Here is a 26,026-nt window from a genome sequence, read left to right on the forward strand (position 1 = left end):
ATGTGGAAAATTGCGAATTTTGAAGGATGGCTGCATTTCAGTTTTGAGTATTTGTTTCGGAACGTGTGAATTTGGTGGGTTCACCTTTAAATGACAACTGAATTGAATTCCTTCTCCCCCACTTCTACCACCTGCCAACCTTCCCACCTATGACAAAAAAAAGCGCAGCCTCGACACAATCACATGCCAGGCAAATGAGATCACTTCTCCAAAGCCGCATTTTTGCATTTGGCAGAGAGAAAAAGGAGGGGTGGGGGAGGAGGAGGAGAGTGAGAGTCGTGGTTTCCAAAGAGATGAAATGGTTAATTTAGTTTCTTCTACTTACGCCTCGATATGCCGGCTGCAAAAATGGAAAGGAAAATGATTAGGTGCCGAAACTCCATGGCGTTGGAATCCTCCTCAGTGTTTGCAAAACCACATCAGACCTCCCTTTCAGAGGCAGCTCTGGAGGAGTGCAGCTGAAGGAAACTTTTTTCTTCACAAAAAGCAGGAGCTGACGATTTCAGATCTTCAAGTCAGGGGAGGGGTTGAGGAGGGTGGGATTTTTTTTTTTGTTCGCTTGCTTTGGGATAAGGGGACATCCGTCCAACCAAGCGAAGTTCTTTCATATTGCTTAGACAACATCTCCTCAATTTTATGTAAATTTATATGTATATGTGTATATGTATATATGTATATATGTGGATACACACACACACAGTGTTACCTTGGGTTACAGATGCTTCAGGTTACAGACTCTGCTAACCCAGAAATAGTACCTCAGGTTAAGATCTTTACCTCAGGATGAGAACAGAAATTGCATGGCGGCAGTGGGAGTCCCCATTAGCTAAAGTGGTACCTCAGGTTAAGAACAGGCTCAGGTTAAGAATGGACCTCCAGAACGAATTAAGTTCTTAACCTGAGGTACCACTGTATAAAAATCCATCACTGTCTCTGTATATGCCCAACTTAGGAGGAAAACTACTCTTTCTGGGGGGAAATTCTGCTGATTTAGATGCAATGACTTCTCTCTAATAAGAAGTTACCACCAAAGGTGTACACAATACATGTGGAAATCTTTACAACAGAATAATAAGAAAGCCACATGTGTGGTGGGGGACACACACGTTTTGAAGTTGCATAAAAGGAGACAGGAATCTAACCATTCTGCTTTTGGATATGTCTGGTAGTATCTCATGTGAATTTCTCTCAGTCTGGCATTAATGTTTCCCATGTTTTTTTCAATTTCCAAGATCTCCCTCCTGTTCCTTTCTCTTAAAGAATGTTTTTTCATTGCAAATTATTTTGCACGGTAACAGGTCATGCAGTCTAACTAGGATTGCTGAATTTGCACCAATGTCTCTCGTATGCGTATTTTATTCATGCTGTGTGTTCATTTTGGTGCCTGCACACATTGGGAATGGATGTTTCTGGTTCATCTTTGCAAAGGTGTGTGTGTGTGTGTGTGTGTGTGTGTGTGTGTGTAAAATTAGCACGATCCTCAAGGAATCACTGTATGCAACCCACAGAGACAGAACAAGACTCATACCACGTGCCTACGGACCAACACATATTGCCAAATGGACAATTCTATTTTGTTTCCTTGAAATGAATGATGGGCAGAGATACAGTGGAAGCGAGCTGTTTGGGAGTTTCTTCTCTCCCCTAAAGGTCCCCCCTGTAAATATTTATTACACCTAAGAGTGCTGGAGAATTCTAAGGAAAACTGAAACATGAGTGGAAATTGGCCCAAGTTTGTTTATGCATCCCAAGTCCAGGATGTAAATCAATCCATCAAATACAAGTTGGTATTCATTGCCATTGCTTTCACTCTGCAAATGATACATAATTAGTTAATCCCCACTGAGCTTCCTTTGTACTGAAATGAACTGGGTGGAGTAACATAGCGACAACTTAATTAACATTAATTATGTAAATTGCATAAGTTAAGTAATTCTGCTGCAGTGGCCAGCAGATGAATAATGTAGATCTTTTTTAAAAATACTTTATTTACACATTAAAAGTTACACATAATGAAACACATTGATCTATTATAAAAAGAAGAAAGAGGAAAAAAAGAGGAAAGAAAAAAAGAAAAAAGAAAGTAAGAATAAAAGGAACATTCAACAGAAAATATTGTAAAATACATACAGTGATTTAAGGAATACAAACCGTCATTGACATTATTATTAACACATATTTCCAGTATGAGATTCTTTTCTCATCACCTTATCTTATTCTCCTCCCGACTCTTACTTTCTTATCTATGCCTAATCTCTGGTTTTGTTCCAGTGATTTATTTAATGACTTCCTTCTGCCTCCATGTGGTTTTTAATTGTTCATATCGTAAGATTTCTGCATCCATTTTAACACGGTGGAGAACCGTTCTATTATCTCTGTGGAGTTTGTAGTCTATGCTCAACCAAGTGTAATCACTGGAACCATATCTCATCATATAATTTAAAAAAAAAAATTAAAAATTAAGAATAATGTAGATCTTTTGCTGGAAGATGACCTGCAGCAGAATGGAAACAGTGCCAAATGCAACAAATACAGGGCGGAATAGAAAACAAAACCTGCATATATCCCTGGTGTACTTACATAAATTTCTGGGTTCCCTTGAGATGTCTGATACACCTCTTGTTTGTGTATTTGGACACCAGAAGGACTGGGACTTATATATGAATGACAAAAGGTTAAGAGGCAGAAGTCTTCCTTCGGACTCCCAAATCCTGTACCACAGTCTATTCCTTGAGGCTCACACGTCATATCAGCCCTGATTCTTCAGCCATTCTGTAGAACAGTCCCTTCTGGACTATTAATGTCTCTGGGGCATCAAATTCTGCCACTCGGCCACTTTCCATCACTAAAACCCTGCAAATATTAGAAGTGGAGCATAAAGTGTTAGACTATATTGCTAGTCACGCCAAAGAAAGAAAGAAAGAAAGAAAGAAAGAAAGAAAGAAAGAAAGAACGAACTAGGCTTTTGATATGCAATGAAACCGTAACTAGTTAAACCAACCATCTTATGGTGAGATGTGTTTTTTGTAAGCAGCCATGGCAAAATTCATCCATCGGCATTGCTGATGGCGACCTACAAGGTATACAGTTTCTTGGGCAAAGGGTGCTATTATGCTCATTTTGAAGAGTATGTGCAGAACTCATGAACACCATCATGGTCTCTTGATGACTGCTAATTTCCAAATTACCTGAAGGAGCGTCTCCACCCCCATCGTTCAGCCCGGACACTGAGATCCAGCGCCGAGGGCCTTCTGGCGGTTCCCTCATTGCGAGAAGTGAGGCTACAGGGAACCAGACAGAGGGCCTTCTCGGTAGTGGCGCCCGCCCTGTGGAACGCCCTCCCATCAGATGTCAAAGAGATAAAGAATTACCTGACATTCAGAAGGCATCTTAAGGCAGCCCTGTTCAGGGAAGTTTTTAATATGTAATGCTGTACTGTTTTTAACACTGATTGGGAGCCTCCCAGAGTGGCTGGGGAAACTCAGCCAGATGGGCGGGGTATAAATAATAAATAATAATAATAATTATTATTATAAATGATTCTGCCCAAGCCACTGATCACTTTGGAGGGACTCTGTTCTGCATCCCATTGTCATTGGAAACGAAGCTGGTGGGGATGCAAGACGGGGCCTTTTCAGGGGTGGCACTTAGGACTGTGGAAGCCCTTTCTCCCTCTGTGATCTTACTTTCTTCTTTCCAACAGATGATTCTTTTTCTGTCAAGCTTTCTGTAATGATTGGTGGTTTTGGTTTTTTTGCCCTTATCTTCTAATTGCGATCCTTTTGCTCTCTTCTCAATTATAATTGGGACGCGGGTGGCGCTGTGGGTAAAAGCCTCAGCGCCTAGGGCTTGCCAATCGAAAGGTCGGCGGTTCGAATCCCCGCGGCGGGGTGCGCTCCCGTTGCTCGGTCCCAGCGCCTGCCAACCTAGCAGTTCGAAAGCACCCCCGGGTGCAAGTAGATAAATAGGGACCGCTTACTAGCGGGAAGGTAAACGGCGTTTCCGTGTGCAGCTCTGGCTCGCCAGAGCAGCGATGTCACGCTGGCCACGTGACCCGGAAGTGTCTCCGGACAGCGCTGGCCCCTGGCCTCTTAAGTGAGATGGGCGCACAACCCCAGAGTCTGTCAAGACTGGCCCGTACGGGCAGGGGTACCTTTACCTTTACCTTTACAATTATAATTATAATCTCCTACATTTGTTAAAAAGTATACCTTGCCTTTCTGTGGATAATTTCTAAGATGGCTGCTTCTGTTCTACTAATTATTCCTGGTTTTGATTCTTATTGACATCTATTAACCAAAAAGCAGCAGATCTATAAACAGCGGCGTATCCACAACTAAATGCCGTACAACACCCCCCACCACACACGGAAAACAGCACAAAGCATTAATGTTAACTGGCAGCTGAAGAAGCCTTACCTGTCACAGTCCAAAAGGGTGTTCACTCGGTGGGCTATGGTCAGAACTGTGCACTCCCTGAACTGAGTCCTTATGGTGGCCTGAATCTGCGAATCTGTTTCAAGATCCACAGCTGCAGTGGCCTCATCCAGAACTAGGATCCTGGCTTTCCGAAGCAGAGCTCGTGCCAGGCAGATGAGCTGCCGCTGGCCGACACTGGAAAGAAACAAGGGTGATTAATTGGCCACCCAGGTTTTCCAGCTAGGGAAAACTACATGACCCAACGTGTCTTCTATTTGCTTATATATTTATATACGGCACCTTTCAGGACAGATAAAAAGAAAGCACTTCTTTACACAGTGCATAGCGAAGCCGCAGAACTCACAGTGATGGCCACCAACCTTTAAAAGAAGATTGGATAAATTCATGGAGAATAAAGCTGCTAATCATGGCGGCTACACTCTGCCTCCACAGCAGTAGGCAGTAATGTTTCTGAATGCCGGTTGCCGGAGATCACAGAAGGAAAGGGGGCTCTTGTGCTTGCATCCTGCTTGGGGGTTTCCTGCAAGTCTCTGGTTGGCCACAGGATGCTGGATTAGATGGACCATTGGCCGGATCCAGCAGAGCTCTTCTTATTTATTGTCTGTTTTATCCCACCTTCCCTCCAAGTGGCACAAGGTGGTATATATAGTTCTCTTCCTCCCCATTTTACCCTCAAAGCAGCCCTGTGCAGTAGGTGAGGCTGAGAGATGGTGACTGGCCCAAGGTCACCCTAGTGTGAGCTTCATGGCTGAGTGGGTGTAGCTATCAAATCCCACAAGCCTCTGCACCTCTGGCCATTTTCTCTGCTGTTCATTTTCTCTGCCTGACAGGCACGCATAAGCATTTGGAAACACAGACCAGGCATCCTCAGAACATAAAGATAGTAGGTTACTTTGATGTAGTTTGTTAAGATAGATCTTAAGGGCCAGGAGGAGAGTTCACAAGGAGATGGTAAATACTGCCATCCTTCCTCTCCTGTTTACTGATGTTTATGACCTCTAGGTTTCCTAAAAGCATTCCTCCTTGTTTCCTATTTTATTTACTCTGAACAATGTATGCATGCTCAAATTAGCTCTTTGTAGTTTTAACTTTAACTTTGTCCCGCGTGGAGTTTTTTGTAATGCTTAGAGGAAATCTGATTGGTTCTTATGAACACTGTGTAAAAAAAGTTCTTTTGTGAATAAAACGACCTGGGCCAAGGGGTGGGCAGGATTATTATTGGCACTCCTCCCAGATGGTCAAGCCCCGTGTGTATTTTATTAATCAGAGTCCAATCCTTCCTTGGGGAACACAAAAAGTGGGGATTCAAACCCTAGTCTCCCTAGCCCAGGCATAGGCAAACTCGGCCCTCCAGATGTTTTGGGACTACAACTTCCATCATTCCTGACCACTGGTCCTGTTAGCTAGGAATGATGGGAGTTGTAGTCCGGAAACATCTGGAGGGCCAAGTTTGCTATGCCTGCCCTAGCCCTAGTCCAACACTCTAACCAACATTCAATTGACAACACAGATAACTAACAATGAGAAAGGCAGCGCTAAGGGACAGAGAACACAGAAGAGGTTAAATGCCAGAAGAAAACATGCCTGGAATTCTGCTTCCATGTGGCCAGTCTATTGGAAAACCATAAACAAGATGCAAAGGCACCGTTCCTCTCCTGCTCATGTTTCCCAACAACTGATGATTCCCCAGGTCCTGACAAACCTATAGCCCCAGAAACCAAGGCACAAGTGAAGTCTCCTTTTCTTTCTCCTTCCATTGGGTACCTCAGATTCTCGCCTCCTTCCGAGCACTCGTATGCCAACTGATCAGGCAGATCCAAAACGAAGCTCTTGAGCAGCGTCAGTTCGAGAGCAGTCCAGATCTCCTCCTCGGAGCACACGCCCAAAGGATCAAGGTTCATTCTTAGAGAGCCCGAAAACAAAACTGGGTCCTGAGCAGAGGGGAAACACCAGAGAATTCTCACCTGGGTCTGGACTAGGGATGGGGTAATCTGTCCCTTTCAGGCTTTCTCCATGTCTCATCTTCCAGTCTTAAATTGAGTTCTCCATATTTCTACATCCAGCTTTGGGCCTCCCCTGGAAACCTAAAGGGGATGCAAGATCTATGGGGGTGTTAATGCTGTACGCCCCTCCAGCCTATGCTCAGTTTGTATGCATGGGAAACTAAAACCATATATCCTGAAGACACCACAGCCTCTGCTGAAACTGAAGCTGAGTAAGTACAGGAATCTTGGAGACTGGGGTGGTGTATAACAATGTTGTTGTAACCTTCCCTGGGATCTTATGGTGAAGGGAGGGTTAGAAATCCTATTAATAAACTGATCACTGCCACCAGGAAGCAGCTTCATACCTGTGGGATAATGGCAACCTTGCTTCTCAGGTCGTGCAGACCCAAAAGGGCAATATTGGTCCCATCAATCACAATCTCTCCCGCAGCAGCTTCGACTAGCCTCAGAAGTCCCATGGCTAGGGAAGACTTCCCGGCCCCTGTTCTTCCAGCTATGCCAACCTAAGAGATAACAGAGCTTTGAGATGCAAGAGAGGTAGCAGAGCTGTGAAAAGCAAAGTCAGCCAAAAGCTTGGATTTGTGCTGCATCTTTGCCAATGCTGCTTTTATTTCTACAAGGCAATTTTCAAACATCACAGTCACACATAGGAAAACGAGTTGCAGAATTTCAGCAGGAAGTTGCGGGACATGCACCGATTGGAAATGAAGCAGTATGCCCGTCCCAAAACTTTTGCAGACACAAAAACAGGGTTTGCATAGACCATCGTGAGCACAAATCAACCTGAATGCACAATCAAAAGGATGTCTGGATTGGACCTCAAACCAGCAAAATGGGAAAAGATCAGCTTCATAGAACACCTTTCCCCACATCTTCTCTTTGGAAAGGATGTTATTTCTTCTTGAGTTGCGCTTACCCAATAAACACACCTCCCTCCAACTACTTAAGGTGTCATAAGCACCCAAAATGGCCCGTCTTACCTTTTCTCGTCCATTGATCTTGAGGTTGATGTTCTCCAAAGCTAATTCTAAGCCTGGCCTGTATCGCAAGCTGTAGCCTTTGAATTCAATCTTCCCTTCAGTGGGCCAGTTCTCATGCAGGAGGTGATTGTCCAAAGTCCAGGGAGCCTGAACAGAGACACAGTGACACCTCAAGCTCAAAAACACCAGGTATCAAGCAGCTGTGAAACCGAGCAACTACAAAAGGGTTCCTATAGTAGGGCTTTAAATCCTGTGGCTTCAGGGTTAAGCGGATGGGCCGACACCAATTTTCTTCTGAGCCACGTTTGGGGCGAGAGAGCTAGTAGTAAGAAAGTACCATGGAGTACCATGCTAGTTGCCTTTGTCTGTGCAAACTTGCCGGAAGGTGCGCAATCCTGAGCCTGCACTCTCCTTGCTGGACAAACCAACAACTGCAGCCAGGAAGGAAAGGTGCAGAGTGAATGAGAGTGAGACAAAAGGCTGTTAGGCCCTTTAAATGTGCTCCGTTTGCTTCATGGGAGGAGGAGAAAATGGAGGCTGATGGGGCAGGAGAGACAGCTGCTAGCTTATAGGCCACAAATACAGTGGTGCCTCAGGTTACATACGCTTCAGTTTACATACGCTTCAGGTTACAGACTCTACTAACCCAGAAATAGTGCTTCAGGTTAAGAACTTTGTTTCAGGATAAGAACAGAAATCGGGCTCTGGCGGTGCGGCAGCAGCAGGAGGCCCCATTAGCTAAAGTGGTGCTTCAGGTTAAGAACAGTTTCAGGTTAAGAACGGACCTCCAGAAGGAATTAAGTACTTAACCCGAGGTACCACTGTATCTGAAAGGCTGCCTCCTTCTGTACAGGCCCCCTCAGTGTTAGGGGAGGCAGAAGAGGTCCTCTTGACATTTCCACCTCTCTTGGATGCATGGAGGGTGGAGGTCTAGGAGAGGGACCCTAAGCTGAGGATTCCCACCCCACCGAGGTTCCTCTGGCACCTTCCCTGGAAAGCTTTTGTCATATGATGAAGACATGCCTCTTCACCATAGCCTTTTGGCCCACCCTATTTTTCTGATTGGAAATGTTTCTTTTTTTAAAAAAACAAAACAAAACTATTTTTATTAAAGCTTGAGAAGCAAAGAAAAAAATATATCCAGAAGTTGACAAGAAATTCTAACTGCTTTTAATATTGTATTGTAATATTGCTGTCACCGCCCATGCCTAAAAGGCATGAAAGACATCTAAGAGATGAAGAAGAGAAGAGGAGTTTGGATTTGATACCCCGCTTTATCACTACCCGAAGGAGTCTCAAAGCGGTTAATATTCTCCTTTCCCTTCCTCCCCCACAACAAACACTCTGTGAGGTGAGTGGGGCTGAGAGACTTCAAAGAAGTGTGACTAGCCCAAGGTCACGCAGCAGCTGAATGTGGAGGAGCGGAGACGCGAACCTGGTTCACCAGATTACGAGTCTACCACTCTTAACCACTACACCACACTGATTATGATGAAGGTGACAGCATCCCAAGAGAGGAAGGATGGAAGGAAATATGTAGTCCCAGAATCCCAGAGACTTAGAAGCTATGGAGGTGTGATCCTCTCTCCCTTAGAAATGGGCAATGATGGGGATGGAGCTAACTTACGAGTGAAGCAGTTCCTTTTCTCTTTCCCACTAAAGAAGGCTTGTTCTGTTTTTCTTGCTCCTCCCTGCCTTCTACTGCAAGAATGGGGAAGTTTTCTGTCAAGGGTCGCATTCTTTCTGGGGGAAATCCATCGTTTCTCATTTTCTCCAGTCTGAACTTTGGTCTTTTACATTTCTACATTTGTTGTGTGTGCGTGTGCGTGTGTACACACGTACACAAACACACACACACACACACACACACACACACACTTATTTATTTCATCAGCATTATAGCGAAGATTCTCCCCAATAGGTACATTTTTCCTAAACAATTCTGCCTAAGGTATTTTTGTATGTATATTTTCTCCTAATATAATGCAGTTTTGCATGTTGTTTTCAGTAACATATGCATTTATCTGCCCACTTTAACATAATATATGCATTTTTGGACACATGCCTTGGCTGGAGAACTACATTGCAAAATGAAGGCTTAATTTTGAAGGACAGCTCTGGTTTGGTTTACATATTGTTTACATTAGGTAGGTTTGCTTTTAAATGCAAGCCGAGTCAAATTACTCCCCCATCAGAAGGCCGGAGCCAAAGGTGGGAGGAACTGAGCCTTTTCTCAGCCCCCCTTATGACCTCCCTGCTTCTCTCTCTCTCTCTCTCTCTCTCTGCCCAGAGGGTTGCTGGAAGGACAGATCAAAATGGCTAAGAACATGAGAAAGCCAAGCTTGATCGGGGCAAAAACTTTGCACCTTTTTCTCACAGTGGCCAACCAATGAGAAGCCCCAAAGCAGGACCCTGAGAGCAACAGCGTTCTTCCCCCCAAGTAGGAACTCATAGCTTGGAGGGAGGTTCTCCACCTATTCTCACACCATGCATCAATCCACCCATTTGGGCTTCCTACATGAATTAACTGAAGGAGAATGCCATCACTTACCTCTTTGGGCGTCATTGAGTAATCAGTCACTCTCTCTACAGACACAATGTTGTTATCCATTTCTGCTAAGGAGCGCACCATCCAGTTCAAAACACCGGTAATCTGAACAAAACGAGAGTGGGGAGGAGGCACAAAATGACAGGGAGCTGAGATGGATTAGGTTGTACCGGATCCACATTCCTCCTATGGACAGCCAGTGTGGTGTAGTGATTAGCATGTTGGACTTAGGACGTGGGAGACCAGGGTTTGAATCCCCACTTGGCCATGAAGCTCACCTTGAGCTCTTTGGAGAAAAAGGTGGGATATAAATGCAATAATAAAATAAAATAAAAATCCACTGAAAATTAAAAATGTAAATACAGGCCTTATAAGGAGGAACTGCACCCCTCACACCTTGAATTTGCATTTTAACTTTTATCATTCCTTGCCTAAAGAACCAGGGAGTGAGGCTAACAGGATTAATAACCAATACATTGAGTTAATTTTAGGGCAAGGAACAGGGAAAGAACTTGCTTTTGACAGCTAAAGAATCCCTGAGAGAAAGCCACCCAGCCTCTGTTTAAAATCCTCCAAGGAAGGAGCGAGTACCATCTTCTAAGGCAGTCCATTCCACTCCTTTCTTGGAATCTGAATACATTGGTTTGGGTTCTAGCCTCTGGGGCAGCAGAAAACAAGCCTGCTCCATCTTCTACGTGAGTATCAATCAATCTCCTTTATTGGCACAAAAAGTGCATCGTATAGCATGTGAATATAATACTCTACAGCTCAAAATCCCATGAGCCTCATCAAACCGATTCCTGTGCACTTCTTGCTAAACAAAAGCAAACAAACAACCTTGTTTTCTTTGCCAGATAAGGACATGGTGATGTGTTCAGGTTACCTGCAGAGCACAGGAAACAGAAAAGCCTACGATCCCTGGACTGAGGTGGGATTTGTTCACCACAGCGAGTAAAGCTGCAAACAGGACGATGCCGTTCCCCAGGAATTCTGTGTTCGTGGCAAGCCACCTGGGATATTAAAAGAGAGAGAGAAAGGTGTCTGGTTCTCACATGTCACAGACTGGCTGGATGCAAAGGAGCGGTGGGAGGCACCAGCTGGGGATCCCCCAGTAATAATAATAATAATAATAATAATAATAATAATAATTTATTATTTATACCCCACCCATCTGGCTGGGTTTCCTCAGCCACTCTGGGCGGCTTCCAACAAAACACTAAAATACAATAGCCTATTAAACATTAAAAGTTTCCCTAAACAGGACTGCTTTCAGATGTCTTCTAAAAGTCTGGTAGTTGTTCTTCTCTTTGACATCTGGTGGGAGGGCGTTCCACAGGGCGGGTGCCACTACCGAGAAGGCCCTCTGCCTGGTTCCCTGTAACTTGGCTTCTTGCAGTGAGGGAAACGCCAGAAGGCCCTCAGCGCTGGACCTCAGTGTCCGGCAGAATGATGGGGGTGGAGACGCTCCTTCAGGTATACTGGACGAAGGCCTTCCCCCAGAGGGAAGAAGGCTCAGTCCTGAGGGCCACATGGTGAGGTCTGGAGGGCCACCGTCATCCCCCGGGCCTGAGGTTCTCCACTCATGTGTGGTGTGCTACAGGACTGCAAAGTCAGCAGTTTTCTGGGGCCTGGAGACCAAGGGGCATACTGTGCCAATAGGGTAAAGGTAAAAGACCCCTGGATGGTTAAATCCAGTAAAGTCAACTATGGGGTTGTGGTGCTCATCTCGCTTTCAGGCTGTGGGAGCCAGCGTTTGTCCATAGACAGCTTTCTGGGTCAAGTGGCCAGCATGACTAAACCGCTTCTGGTGCAATGGGACACCGTGACGGAAACCAGAGCACATGGAAACGCCATTTACCTTCCTGCCGCAGCGGTACCTATTTATCTACTTGCACTGGCATGCTTTTGAACTGCCAGATTGGTGGGAACCGGGACACAGCAACGGGAGCTCAACCCATCGTGGGGATTCGAACCACCGACCTTCCGATCAGCAAGCCCAAGAGGCTCAGTGGTTTAGACCACAGCACCACCCGCATCCAAGAGGACAGCCATTCTGAGCCCAACTGTAAAAGCTTGGAGCATGGCATTCTCTTTCCTTCTCAGAAGCTATAATGTCATACCTGTCAGCCACCACAGCCGGGAAAGACGCCCTGTGGTTTTCATCCACCTTAAGGTCGTTCTGAAGAATAAAACGCCGCTGGTCCTTGTATGCACGGATGACGATGCTACCTTGGAAGGTCTCTGAAATGTGGGAATAGATGGGCGAGCGGCTGGCAGCTTCCAGGCGTTTCAGCTGGCAGGAGGTGGTGACGAAGAAGCTCTGAGGGACAGAAGGAAGAAGAAAGAGACCTCACGGAAGCAGAGCGGCCTTTCCCAAGCTGGGGTCCTCTGGACCTTGTTGGCCTCCAACTCCCATCAAACCCAGCAAGCAAGGGATTGTGAGAGTTGTTACATTAAGCATTAAGCAGAGTGTCCAAGTCTACTATTACAGTAGCTCAGGAAAGTAAGTCATTGTTTAAATTCCAATATAGTCTTATTGCTGTTCAGCCACTGTATTGTGAAGATCTATGGGCATAGGGCAGCATACAAATTTAATCATAAATAATAATGATATTTTATGGGTGGTTGTTTTTTTAAAAGCTTTCTGTTTTTCCCGCGATTGTTTTAATTTTTGTACGCTGCCTTGAGTCCTGGTTCTGGGCAAGAGGTGTATAAGTAAAATAATACTATTTTAATGAAGAGAGCAGGTTGCACATTCACCTCTAATTACAACAATGAACTGGCCCACAAACATGGCAGAGGGAGCTAACGTGTACCTGGAACACAGCATACAAGGCTGTCAGGGGGACTATAGCCACCACGGCTATTGGAGTGGCCATGACGATAACCACGTAGATCTCTAGCAGAATGAAGAGGAACCCCAGCAAGGACTTCAGCTTGTCTGGGATGATGGAATCAATGGCGTCCATTTCTTTGGAGAAGCGATTGAGCAGCTCGCCGCTAGGCGTCCGTTCAAAAAACGACATCGGCAACCGGAGGACATCGTGTAGGAGCCTCCGGAAGAGCTCGTGGGAGGCCACCGTCCCGGCCAGGAAGACGGAGGCTATCGATCCAAACTTCCCAACGGCTGCAAGGCAAGAGAGCCAGTGTGGCGTAACGGTTAAGAGTGTTGAACTATGGCCTGGGAGGCCAGGGTTTGAATCCCCGCTCAGCCATGTAGCTCAGTGGGGTGACCTTGGGCCAGTCGTCGTCTCTCAGCCCAACCCTCACAGGGTTGTTGTGAGGGTGAAATAGGGCTATATGAGACAGGGAGGTACTGTGTTTTAGCCCTGAGGGATAGCTCAGTTGGTAGAGCATGAGACTCTCAAGCCCAGGGTCGTGGGTTCAAGCCCCACATTGGGTGAAAGATTTCTCATGGCAGGCACTTGAATTAGATGATCCTTGTGGCTCCTGCCTGCTCTTCTATGATTCTATGAGACAGTGAAAACCACACAGGCCACCTTGAGCTCCTTGGAAGGAAAGGCAGTATACAAAGGGGATAAATAAATTGATAATAATAGATGAGAGTTACAGTGGTACCTCGTGTTACATATGCTTCAGGTTACAGACTCCACTAACCCAGAAATAGTGCTTCAGGTTAAGAACTTTGCTTCAGGATGAGAACAGAAATCGTGCTCCGGCGGCGCGGCAGCAGCAGGAGGCCCCATTAGCTAAAGTGGTGCTTCAGGTTAAGAACAGTTTCAGGTTAAGAACGGACCTCCGAAACGAATTAAGTACTTAACCCGAGGTACAATAGCAGATTAAAGCAAAATATTATGAAAGAAAACAACCAAATTACACCAGAGACATTGATAACCAGAGACAGAGGGAAAAGTGACCTGGGAAAAGTCTCAGGGGCTGAGTAGTGAAGCCTCAAGGGCCACAAGGAATTTGCAGAAAGGACCCAGGGAGACTGAAGGGCTGAACAAACCTTGGGCGAATCCGAGGAAAAAGTAAACGCCGATTCGGAGCTCAGTATGCTGCTGCGTTCCGTTGTAAATGGGGTCGTTGGCCCACAGGCTGAGCCAGTAACCTTGGCAAAAGGATGCAGCTTGTTGGCAGATAAACAAAATTAGAATGTAAGCCCAGAGGAAAGACCCCGCCACTCTCAGGTAGGTCAGGTAGACTGAAGTCTTCGCCTAGAGAGACAAACGGGATAAAAAAGCTCAGGTTGCCTAAGCTAGGAAGACAGGAAGCTGCCTTTTATGGACACATCTATATCACACATTTAAAAAATCTACGATGCCACTTCAGACAGCCATGGCTTCTCCCAGAGAATCCTGGGAGCTGTAGTTTGTTAAGGGTGCTGAGAGGAGACCCCCACCGTTCCCCTCCCAGAGCTATGTTTCTCAAGAGTGGCCTAACAATCAACCCCTCTTCCCAGGGAGTTGTGATAGAAAACTGTGTTATTATACACAACTAAGTCATTTCAAATTACCCTCCCAGTTTGCTGTTTCTCGCCTTCCGTCGTGAATTCTGCTCCATCTGTTTCCTTGCAGCCGCCTCTCTTTTCCAAAGACTTGTAAGACCTTGATAGAAAGAAGCAGCAAGATGGGTTGATTTCATGTATTGGGTTATCACAGTCCAAAAAGCTTTACTTGGGGCACAATCCTATTCTCAAATTCCAGTGGCTAAGGGTTCATAGGGTTTGGTGGAAGCCCCCGCTAAACCGACAGAATACCAGCTATGCAGCCCTGTTTCCTTTCCACTGCAGTTTGCCTTCTGCGTTATTCATCTCACTGCCCCCTGCGGCAAAATTCATTGCCATTGTGCTATCCCACCCCGTTCATTTCAATTAAAAGGAATGCAAATGGGGATAAATGTGATCACTGACATAACTTTTGCAGACTAAGAGTAGCAACCATAAATACCCGATATATTTGCTAGACTGATTTCCACCCTGGATATAGGACAAATACCGTATTTTTCGCTCCATAAGATGCACTTTTTTCCTCCTAAAAAGTAAGGGGAAATATGAGTGCGTCTTATGGAGCGAATGGCGCTGCGCAGAGAAGGAGAGCTGAACAGCGCCCCTTCAGTGAAGCGCTTCTCCCTCCCGGCTTCTGCCTTAGTTGAACGCAGCCTCTTTGGGCAGGGGGAGACTTCATCCCGCTGCCCGGGAAGGGCTGCGCGTGGCTATCCCAGAAGCCAGAACAGCCAGAGGCTATCCCAGAAGCCAGATCCCTCTTGCTGTTCTGGCTTCTCGGATTCAGAATATATTTTTTTCTTGTTTTCCTCCTCCCAAAACTAGGTGCACCTTATGGAGCAAAAAATACGGTAAGTGAACACTGGCAATTTCTATTCCTTTTTCCATTCTTGTCAGAATTCTCCAAGATCCCTACTTCCCAGATGGTATTTTCTACCTTCAAAAAATAGCATGGATTTTCTTGTGCACCACCAGAGTGAAAATATACTTAAGGTAAGTGAAAGGGCTCTTGTTGTGCTTTAAAGAGCTTTCGGGTATTGCCTCAGGTTCATGACTGAGGTCACATCTACACCACACACGTAAAACATGGAGAATCCTGGGAACCATAATTCATTAAGGGTGCTGAGAACTGCAGTTCTGTGAGGACAGCAGCCTTTACAGACACGGTTTCCAGGACTCTTTGTAGGAAGCCATGGCTGTTTAAGTGATACAAGGGTGTGTTAAATGTATGTGTGGATGTGACGTGAGGTTGCAATCCTAACTATGGCTACTCAGAAGTAAGTCCCATTGGATTGAGTGGAGCTTACTCACAGATAAGTGTGGTTTGCAGTTTCTATAACTTACTATCTCGATTACTTACCCTCCAAGTTTTCCGTGGCAGGTCATGTGTCCTTTGGTGACAATTTCAACACTTCCTGTACCTGTGCAATTAAGAAGTTTCAAAATTTCTGCATTTGTGCGAGACAGATTTTGCTATAGCTCCCAAAATAACATGGGGAATGCCTGAAATTAACAAACACTTCAGGGGCCGATTCTTTACTGATGCCTCATAGCATTATGATCCGTTGTGACTTGAAATACCTTGTAAATCCTGGTCCTCTTTCTCATCTGTGTCGTGTGACCTCAAGAAGTCTGCAAAAGCCCATTGTCTCTGCACAAGTTCATGGTAAGAACCTTTCTCAGAGATCATTCCGTTCATTATAACAATGATGTTGTCCACTTTGGGCAAAATATGGATTGTGTTGGTCACTAGAACACGAGTCTGGAAAGAAAAGAAACAATCCATCACTTTGTGGTGTCTGTTTTCTTTGATTCCACTGTACCATACAAATAAGATTTCCTGCTGCCAGATATTACATCTTCCTGTGCTGACAACAGTAAAAGGTAGAGGTAAAGGACCCCTGACAGTTAAGTCCAGTCGCGAATGACTCTGGGGTTGTGGCGCTGATCTCGCTTTACTGGCTGAGGAAGCCGACGCTTGTCTGCAGACAGTTTTTCTGGGTCATGTGGCCAGCATGACTAAGCCGCTTCTGGCGAAACCAGAGCAGTGCACGGAAGCGCCATTCACCTTCCTGCCAGAGCAGTACCTATTTATCTACTTGAACTTTGACATGCTTTCGAACTGCTAGGTTGGCAGGAGCTGGGACCAAGCAACGGGAGCTCACCCTGTTGCAGGGATTTTAACTGCCGACCTTCCGATCGGCAAGCCCTAGGCTCAGTGGTTTAGACCATAGCACCACCCGCTGACCAATAGTAACAGACACAAATAGAAAAAAACAGGGGTTCAGGCCAATATACAAAGACACAATACAGTATACGGCAAGCAAAGTATAACAAATGTATTCATCACTGTTATTGGTGTAATGACGATAATAATAATACTTATCAATTTTATTTGTCACCTTTTACAGCAAAGTATCTGAAAGCAACTTAGGTCATCAAACGAGAAACAATGAAATCAAATATTAAAATAGCAATAAAACAAGACAGGGAGGGGCGGTATTCAACTTAGTTTTACTCAGAGAAGATCCACTGAAATTAATGGACCTAACTTTGTCATGTTAATTCGTTTCAACGGGTTGCTCTGAATAGAACTTAGTTGAATATAACCCCTAAAGTACTCCTCCAAATTGTATGTGTGTGTAGAAAGAGAGAGAATGAATCCTACACATCCCACTTAATGATGAGCACCACTAAGCCCATTGGCATATCTAACTGCCCTCCCAATTTAAGATCAAAAGTCTGGCACCTATAAACAAACAATGATGGTATCAGGTGAACATTCCCCAAGCAGGGAGCCACCCCTGAAAAGGCCTCTGTCTTTGTCAAGTGCCAACTAGAGGGAAGAAGGGAGAATTTGCTTCAGTCTGCTCTTGCTACAATACCCTTCCCCAAACTGGTGTCATCCAGACATTTTGCACACCAACTCCCATCAGTCCTAACCAACATGGCCATTGATCAAGGATGATGGGAACTGTAGTAGCTGGTGGCTGTTGGGAGACAAAATGCTGGATGAGATGGACTCTTGGTTAGATCTAGCAAAAATATTAAAATTCATGTGCACCGTTCAGAAACTATATTAGGCATGCATCAGTTTGCGTTATGTGTGTGTATATCTTCTATGCCCAGTTTCAAGCATCATTAAACAGTGGATTCTAGTTTAACTTTGCTCCTTCTTCATCATTTTAGCACTAAATGGCTCTGTTCCTCTTTTGAAACTCTGACCTTATGTTCAGCTGGATGATTTTAGGACTACATACTGGATCCTTTAAAGTCATGAAAGAAAAGGCACCCATATCGGGCTTAAAGAGAGAGGGAGAAATTAGTACCTTGTTTTTTAATAAGCCGTTTGGTCCAATGACCTGCTCAAAAATGTGCCGGCCAACCTGAGAATCCACAGCAGAAAGGGGGTCGTCCAGAAGGTAAATTGAAGCCTTCTGGTAAACAGCCCGTGCCAGACTGAGCCTCTGCTTCTGTCCTCCAGAAATGTTTATGCCCTGTTGCAACACAAAGAAGTTATCCACAATACATACACACATCCCTTATTGCACAGTTCCTGAAAAGAGTTTTTCATAAGTGAGGCTGAAATTGGTTTCCCCAGTTTCCTGCAACTGCAAAACCCCACATTGGCTAGAAAATCACTTAAGCATTGTGCTGAAAAGTCTTCTGGGTTTAGGAAACTCAGCCCTTACACATCCATCCTATGCAAGGCCAGGCCATCCAAACATCAGCTTCATATAAGAAGCTGCCTTGCAAAGAGTAGACCATCAGTCCAGCTAGTTCAGTATTGTCTGCAAATGACTGGCAGTGGCCCTCCAAGGTTTCAGATGGGGACATTCCTAGTTCTACTTAAAGGCAGACAAATCCCAAGACCTCCATCAATGCATCTCCATCAATCCATGTGCTTTGGCTGGAGAACTGCATCCAAGAATTTGGAGAAGTGAGGATTTTGAAGAAAAGCTGTATTTTTGGCTCACATAATGTTTTGGTAAGTACAAAACAAATAAGTTTGCAATAAAATGCGAGCCAAACCCAATTTCTTTCCCCAAACTACTTGCAGCATCTACCTTAAATTGGGGACTCCAAATTAAGAAAACACCCCTCAGCACTACCTGTGTATAAGACGAGCCCCAATTTTAAACCTAATTTTTTGGTAAAAAAAACCCCTAGTCTTATACATGGAAAAATACAGTAAATCCCAATACATCTTTTGTTTACTTCTGGCGTAAACAATACTGAGCAAGACAAACCAATGGTCTGACTTGATATAATGGAACTTCCTATGGGTTTGCTAGTCCAACCCAGAGTAGACCCACTGAAGTTAGTGGGCATGCCGAACTCAGGTGCTTTCATTTCAATGGGTCCAAGTAGAGCTTAGCTGGAAACACTTCTATGCACCTGCAAATATTGTCACAACCTGCTCCCCACTTTCACTTTGTCAAAGATACAGCTGTCAGGGACCCTTCCAGGGAGAAGGAAGAGGAAGACAGTATAGATTTACAGCAGGGGTTTGAGGGAGGTTGCAGCTCAGAGGCAGATGAGGGGGAGGTTGGGAGAGCCAGAGCAACAGCTGGCTGACACGTTGTCATTAGAAAGCATTCCAGACCCTCCATCTCCCAGAACCCGGTGAGCCTTAAAAGTAGGAGAGCAAAGACCTCAAAGACAGAGGGCACGTAGCAGCACCCGTAGAGGAGATGATGAGAATGATGAATGAGGGAGTGGGAGAGATGGGGAGTGGGGTGGAGATTCACTCGGGACAACACCATTATCCAAGAGGCTGGGTTCTATAGCCTCTCTCTGCAAAGACTGAAATAAAAAAGGACCGTAAGAAACTTTTCATTGTCTTTATATACTTTCCTGGGCAACCAGTCGGGAGCTGCTGACAGCATCCTGACAACAGCATTGCACAGAATAAAAATCAAAATGGAACATCGTGCGGCACATACCGCAATAGGACTATAAAATACAAAAATGAGTCCCATATGGAGGCAGGCATTAAAACACCTGTAGAACATCCCAAACAATCAGGTATTATCATCATTTTTCAAAATTAACTCTTGGCCAGAAAAAAAAAGGAACCAATAACCTTCTCTCCGATTTCTGTCTGACTTCCAGCAGGGAAGCTCTCCAGATCCGGCTCCAGCGCACAAACTTCGACCACTCTGTTGTACCACCTCCTATCCATCTCCTGTCCAAAGGTGATATTGTCTTCCACTGACATGTTTTGTATCCAGGGTTTCTGGGGAACAAACGCTACTGTGCCCTGCGAAATTAAATTAAGAGATGGTGACAAACATACACTATCTAAGTACCAATTACAGTAGGATGCTAGTTTAAACCCCCCCCCCATTAAATAAACAAACAAAAAATAAAATGATAACACTTTTTATTCTCTTTGGATGCATTTTTTTTAAAAAAACAGCATAACATCTTTTGTTGATGATGGAAAACGGTCAGGGAGAGAGATTTCTAGGCTGGCAGTCTAAAAGATTTCCAGGCCGGGCTTCCGGAGGCGGCGCGAAACAGCAATGGCGGTCCTCTTTGCGCTGTGAAGAGGGGCTCCGCGAAAAAGGGTCGTCCGCTGCGGCAAAGCGGAGACCCATCAAGAAAAACCGCAGGCAGAGTGAGCCTGCGGCCGTGGGACTCGGCGGGCGCCTGGAGCCCCCCCAGAAGCGAGGAAGGAGCCTCGTAAGAGGCTCCGGAACGTGAAAGGGGGAGCGGCGCTGTGAGTTCATCGCTCTTTTCGTGGAAGCAAAGCCGCGCTGCTGCTGCTGATGAGCGCTGACCTTTCTTCTTGAAATTATCGGAATTGGAGCAACATACCCGTGAGTAAGGGTCCTAAATTTTTCAACTAAACTGAAGAAATTCGGCCGAAAGCGGGAGGCGAGTAACAGGAAGTCCGCCTCCCGACTCTGCTAATTAGATCAAAGCAAGGGCTCGGAAACGAGCTGAAGTATTTAAAAAGGGATTGTAAAAGTGGAAGAAAGGGTGCATTGAGAGACTCTGTATTTTGAAGATAAAAAGGAAAGAACTGCGGGTTGTATAGACCTTTATTCTTTAGAACTATCCTCCAATTTCTGGCTAAACGGGGCTGAAAGAGATAACCCCGTCACCGGGCTGCCAGTGCATAGAAAAAGAACTGTCAAACTGCTGTCAAACTGACGACATTGTTGCAGAGATCGAAATTGTTGCATAGACTGAGATACTAACATTAAACATTGTTGCATGGACTTGTATCGATACTTAATGGCTGGATTTTAAGAGATTAGAAGTTCTGGAAACCTTCCTTTTGTGTTTGGGAATTACAAAACTCAATATGGGGAATTGAGGAACTTCAATGGCGGAAAATAGTTCCTTTCTTTTTTGAAGCTTTGAAATACTCCCCCTATAGGACTGTGGAAATATAGTAGCATGGGAACTGAGCTTTATTGAAACTTTTTGTGGTTCTTTTTATTTATATTTGGGACTTGTTTTTCCCATGGGACAAAAGACCATTTGACCTTGAACAGAGGCAGGTGTGGAATGAGCGGCACAGGGAGAACAAGAGCAGCTAAAGCTAAAGATAAAGAAAAAGAGAAAAAATCTGGGCAACTTTTGCAAACAACTTTAACTCATCACCGCAGATCATCTGTCCCAACTGTGCTGACAGCACAGGAGGTGGAACTAGTGCAGCCTGCTGCAGAAGACATGGCAACTGGAGGATCCGAAACAGTTTTAAAACAAATTTTGGAACAATTGGCAGTCTTAAACCAAAAAGTGGACAATCAAACATCAAAGATTGACCAAGCTACATCCTCTATTGGCAAATTAACTGAACAGGTTTCGCAGCACACTCAGGCAATTGAGAAATTGCAAGGAGCTACGGCAGAAAACTTTAAATTAGCTGTGGAAGCCAACCAAAAAGCAGAACAGGCGAACTTAAAGGTGGATGAAATTAAAGGAGAGGTAAGACCTTTGAGAAGGCAGGTAGGGGAACAACAAGCCTACCTGGCATTGGTTGAATTGAAAAGTAAAGATAGTAATCTCAGGATAAGGGCTATCCCGGAATTGGAACAAAATAATCTAGAGGGATTTTTGACACTTTTGTTCTCCAAATTCTGGGGAATTGAGGAAGAAAAGGACTTTAAAATTGTGACAGCCTTTAGACTGGGAAAATCAGTAAAGAAAGATAAGCCCAGAGACTGTTTGGTTGCTCTGAGATCAAGAGAAGAAAGGGATAAGATACTAGGCCTACATTTTAAGAAATCTTTGGAGGTAGAAGGTAAAAGGGTCGAAATTTACAGAGATATACCCAAATATCTCTTGGAACTTAGGACTACCTATATAGATTTGACCAAATTGTTGAGACACAACGGAATTCCATACAGGTGGGAGTTTCCACAAGGACTTTCATTTACTTACAAAGGAAGGAAAATAAAGATTAAATCACCTGAAGACCAGCAGAAGTTCCTACACGACCACGAGGAGGACCTGCAAAAAGGAGCTGCAGCTTCTTGGCCTCCACCACCACCGGGACCATCTCCAAGAGTTATACCACCAGGACCAGGACCAGCATTACCTCCCCCGGGATCGGGAGGAAGCTTAGATACCCCATTGTAGAACCCGTCAATTGATTCAGGATGTCTCTACAGCTTCTTAGTTGGAACATAAATGGCGGAAACTCCCCGGAAAAAAGAAGGAAAGTCTTTCACATTTTGAAAAAGGAACAACTGGACGTTATCTGCCTACAGGAAACACATGTGACAAGGCTCCATAGAAAAGTGTTAATTAACAAAAGACTAGGCCAAGAATTTATTTCTTCAGACAAAGTTAAGAAGAGAGGAGTGGTGATTTACGCAAAGGAGAGCCTGTCACCGAAATTTTTATTCAAAGATGAATATGGCCGAATTTTGGCGATTGAAATACAGACGCAAGGAGAAAAAATTTTGATATTAGGAATATATGCTCCAAATGAGGGAAAGTCGGAATTCTTCAGGAAGCTGCATGAGACTATGCTGGATTATTTGGACTATAGTAACATCATTATGCTGGATGATATGAATGGGGTGGTGTCTGTAAATATGGATAAGTCACAAAGTGCCAACATATCGAAAGACGGCAGACTACCCAAAACTTTTTTTGAAATGACAGACAATATGGACTTAGTAGACATTTGGAGGGTTAAGAACCCTCTAGGGAAAGAAGGGACTTTCTTTTCTGAAGCTCATCTGACATGGACACGAATCAACCAAATCTGGACAACTAGAGGACTGGCACCTAAGACTAGAAAAGTGGAAATCTGCCCAAAAACCTGCTCCGACCATAATGCTTTGAAAGTGGAATTGAGACTAAATACAACCGGATCCTTTAGATGGAAAATGAATGACACTATTCTAAGAGATCAGGAGATTGTTAAGAAGGCCCAAAAAACTCTAAAGGACTATTTTGAGATAAATTTGAATACTACTGTGGAAAAAAGAACAATCTGGGACGCAAGTAAGGCAGTCATGAGAGGGTTTCTAATACAACAAAACACGATTAAGAAAAGGCTCTGGAATGAAAAGAAGGAGAAGATATTGGAGAGAATAAGAGAAGGTGAGAAAAAATTAAGATCTAGGCCTAAGTCGAAGGACGTGTTAAGAGAAGTGAAATTCTTCCAGGCGCAATATTCAAAACTGATAAACCAAGAGGTGGAATGGAAAATTAAACAAATGAGACAAAGATCCTTCGAATTGGCGAATAAGTGTGGGAAACTGCTAGCTTGGCAGTTGAAAAAGAGACAAAAGCTTAATACGGTTACAAATCTAGAGATCGAAGGGAGAATGGTTCAGAAACCCGAGGAAATCAGAAAGTGCTTCCAGAGGTACTTCAAAGAACTTTATACACAAGGGCCGCAAAAAGCCTCAGAGGTGGATCAATTTCTAAAAATTAATGGATTACAAAAAATACCCCTGGAAATGAGAACAAACCTGAACTGTAATATTACACAGCAAGAAATTGAAAGTGCCATTCAAAATCTTCAACTTGGCAAGTCCCCAGGCCCGGACGGCTTAACCTCCAAATATTATAAAGTGTTAAAGGACTATTTGATACAACCTTTGATGGAGGTTTGCAACCAGATAATGGAGGGAGGGAGGGCGCCGGAAACGTGGAAAGAAGCTTTCATCACATTGGTACCTAAATTAGAGACTGAAAAGACCCAACTTAAGAACTACCGCCCCATCTCACTCCTAAATGTGGATTATAAAATTTTTGCAGATATTTTGGCAAATAGACTTAAAAAAGTACTAAATGAAGTGATTCACAAAGACCAGGCTGGCTTTCTCCCTGGTAGGCATTTGTTTGACAACACAAGAAACATTATTGACATTTTGGAACTTCTACAAACAAATCTGAATACCAGAGCGGTTTTGATCTTTGTTGATGCAGAGAAGGCCTTTGATAATATTTCTTGGATGTTTATGAAGAAAAATTTGGAGGGATGGGAGTGGGGCGGGGGTTCGAAAATGGTATAGAAGCAATCTACACAGAACAAAAAGCTAAATTGATAGTAAATAATGTGGTGACAGAGGAGTTTAAAATTGAAAAAGGGACACGCCAGGGGTGCCCTCTATCCCCCCTATTGTTTATTTCAGTCCTGGAGGTGTTGCTAAATATGATTAGAAAGGACCGGTTGGTCCAGGGAATTGAGGTCGGAGTGAAACAATATAAATTGAAAGCATTTGCAGATGACTTGGTATTAACACTTCAGGAACCAGTCTCCAGCACTAAAAGAGTGTTAGAATTAATTTCTGATTTTGGTCGGGTGGCGGGGTTTAAGTTAAATAAGCAAAAAACCAAGGTTTTAGCAAAAAATTTGACAGCTACAGAAACAGATGAGTTCTCCAAAGAAACGGAGCTGAATGTGGTTAAAAAAGTAAAATACCTAGGGGTGTACTTGACCTCCAAAAATTTGAATTTGTTTAAAGATAATTATGAGAAATGCTGGTTAGAAATCAAAAGAGACTTGGATATATGGTCAAGACTGAAACTTTCCTTGTTAGGCCGAATAGCTGCTGTAAAGATGAATGTATTGCCGAAAATGTTATTTTTGTTCCAGGCCCTACAGATCGTGGACAAGGTGGAATGTTTTGGAAAGTGGCAGAAGGATATTTCTAAGTTTGTTTGGCAGGGCAAAAAGCCCCGAATAAAGTTTAAAATATTAACTGATGCGAAAGAAAGAGGGGGATTTGCCCTGCCAGACTTGAGGCTATATTATGAATCTGCAGCCTTCTGCTGGTTGAAAGATTGGATTTTATTGGAGAACACTGATGTCCTGGATCTGGAAGGGTTTGACAATGCGTTTGGGTGGCATGCATATTTGTGGTATGACAAGGCCAAAGTGCACAAATTGTTTAAAAACCATATTGTCAGAAGAGCAATTTGGAGGGTCTGGATAAAATACAAAGACTTATTGGAGAGTAAAACTCCGAGGTGGCTCTCACCGGTGGAGGCCAAGGCACGTAAGAGACCCAACATGGAGGCCCACTGGCCTAAATATTGGGAAATAATTGAAAAAACTGGAGACAATTGGAGGTTGCTAAGTTTGGAGAAATTGAAAACTAAGGTACGAGATTGGTTGCACTATGCGCAAATTCAAGAGGTATTTAAAATAGATAAAAAAGTTGGATTCCAGGTGGAAAAATCGAAACTAGAGACTGAATTGTTAGAGCCAAAAAGTAAACTACTTTCGAGAATGTATAACTTGCTGCTTAAGTGGAATACACAGGATGAGACAGTCAAATCCGCTATGATAAAATGGGCTCAGGATGTGGGGCATAACATTATGTTTGCAGACTGGGAAAGGTTATGGAACACCGGTTTGAAATTCACGGCATGTACTGCCTTGAAGGAAAATATTATGAAAATGGTATACCGGTGGTACATGACCCCAGTCAAGTTAGCCAAGATATATCATCTGTCTGACAACAAATGTTGGAAATGTGGAGAGGCGGAAGGGACATTCTTTCATCTCTGGTGGACCTGCCCGAAAGTGAAGGCCTTCTGGGAAATGATCCATAATGAACTAAAAAAGGTATTGAGATTTACCTTACCTAAAAAACCAGAGGCCTTCCTTCTGGGCATGGTGGACCAGAGAGTGCTTAAGAAGGACAGAACCTTTTTTATGTATGCTACCACAGCAGCAAGGATCCTGATTGCAAAATACTGGAAGACACAAGATTTACCCACGCTGGAGGAATGGCAATCGCAGTTGATGGACTATATGGAACTGGCTGAAATGACTGGCAGAATCCGAGACGCGGGAGAAGAAACAACTGAGGAGGATTGGGAAAAGTTTAAGGACTATTTGAAAAAACACTATAAGTTGTATGAATGTTAAAAAAAATGCACCTTTCAGGAAATTCTAGCTTCAGCAAATGTAAGTTATTGGAATGAAAATTAAGACACAAGAATTCAGAGGTAAAATAATGAAATAACTTTATTGTGTTTAATATAAAACATATAAGAATTGAGCGACAGTAAAATTGAAAATAGGGAACATGATAAAATGGAAGTTACAATAAGTTTTGAAATAAGTTAACAAATTGCTGATGCTTTATAAGACAGAG

General features: G+C 44.0%; 2 protein-coding genes across 10 annotated transcripts in view; both read right to left on the reverse strand.

The window, feature by feature from the left end:
- LOC310831083 (uncharacterized protein) overlaps positions 1-446 on the reverse strand; it is a 104,220-nt gene extending 103,774 nt beyond the window's left edge. The window contains exon 1 of the mRNA XM_083711197.1: positions 326-446. Coding sequence (XP_083567323.1) covers positions 326-383 — 58 coding nt within the window. The 5' untranslated portion in view covers positions 384-446. The remainder of the gene's footprint in view (positions 1-325) is intronic.
- A 1,225-nt stretch (positions 447-1,671) lies between these two features.
- ABCC6 (ATP binding cassette subfamily C member 6) overlaps positions 1,672-26,026 on the reverse strand; it is a 48,371-nt gene continuing 24,016 nt past the window's right edge. For 2 of the 9 annotated variants that reach the window (XM_083711267.1, XM_083711266.1), the window contains exons 17-31: positions 19,525-19,701; positions 17,768-17,935; positions 16,020-16,200; positions 15,799-15,853; positions 14,451-14,541; positions 13,944-14,151; positions 12,790-13,100; positions 12,094-12,293; positions 10,857-10,983; positions 9,977-10,078; positions 7,426-7,572; positions 6,790-6,948; positions 6,204-6,370; positions 4,419-4,613; positions 1,970-2,853 (exon numbers count right to left, since the gene is read on the reverse strand). In XM_083711267.1, coding sequence (XP_083567393.1) covers positions 2,745-2,853; positions 4,419-4,613; positions 6,204-6,370; positions 6,790-6,948; positions 7,426-7,572; positions 9,977-10,078; positions 10,857-10,983; positions 12,094-12,293; positions 12,790-13,100; positions 13,944-14,151; positions 14,451-14,541; positions 15,799-15,853; positions 16,020-16,200; positions 17,768-17,935; positions 19,525-19,701 — 2,397 coding nt within the window. In that variant the 3' untranslated portion in view covers positions 1,970-2,744. Of the gene's footprint in view, positions 2,854-4,418; positions 4,614-6,203; positions 6,371-6,403; positions 6,542-6,789; positions 6,949-7,425; positions 7,573-9,052; positions 9,127-9,976; positions 10,079-10,856; positions 10,984-12,093; positions 12,294-12,789; positions 13,101-13,943; positions 14,152-14,450; positions 14,542-15,798; positions 15,860-16,019; positions 16,201-17,767; positions 17,936-19,524; positions 19,702-26,026 lie in introns of those variants that run through there. The other 7 variants (XR_014557760.1, XM_083711264.1, XM_083711265.1 and 4 more) reach the window with 7 other exon arrangements.

Source organism: Podarcis gaigeae (genome assembly GCF_964106915.1).
Source record: "Podarcis gaigeae genome assembly, chromosome: 14".
Taxonomy (NCBI): domain Eukaryota; kingdom Metazoa; phylum Chordata; class Lepidosauria; order Squamata; family Lacertidae; genus Podarcis; species Podarcis gaigeae.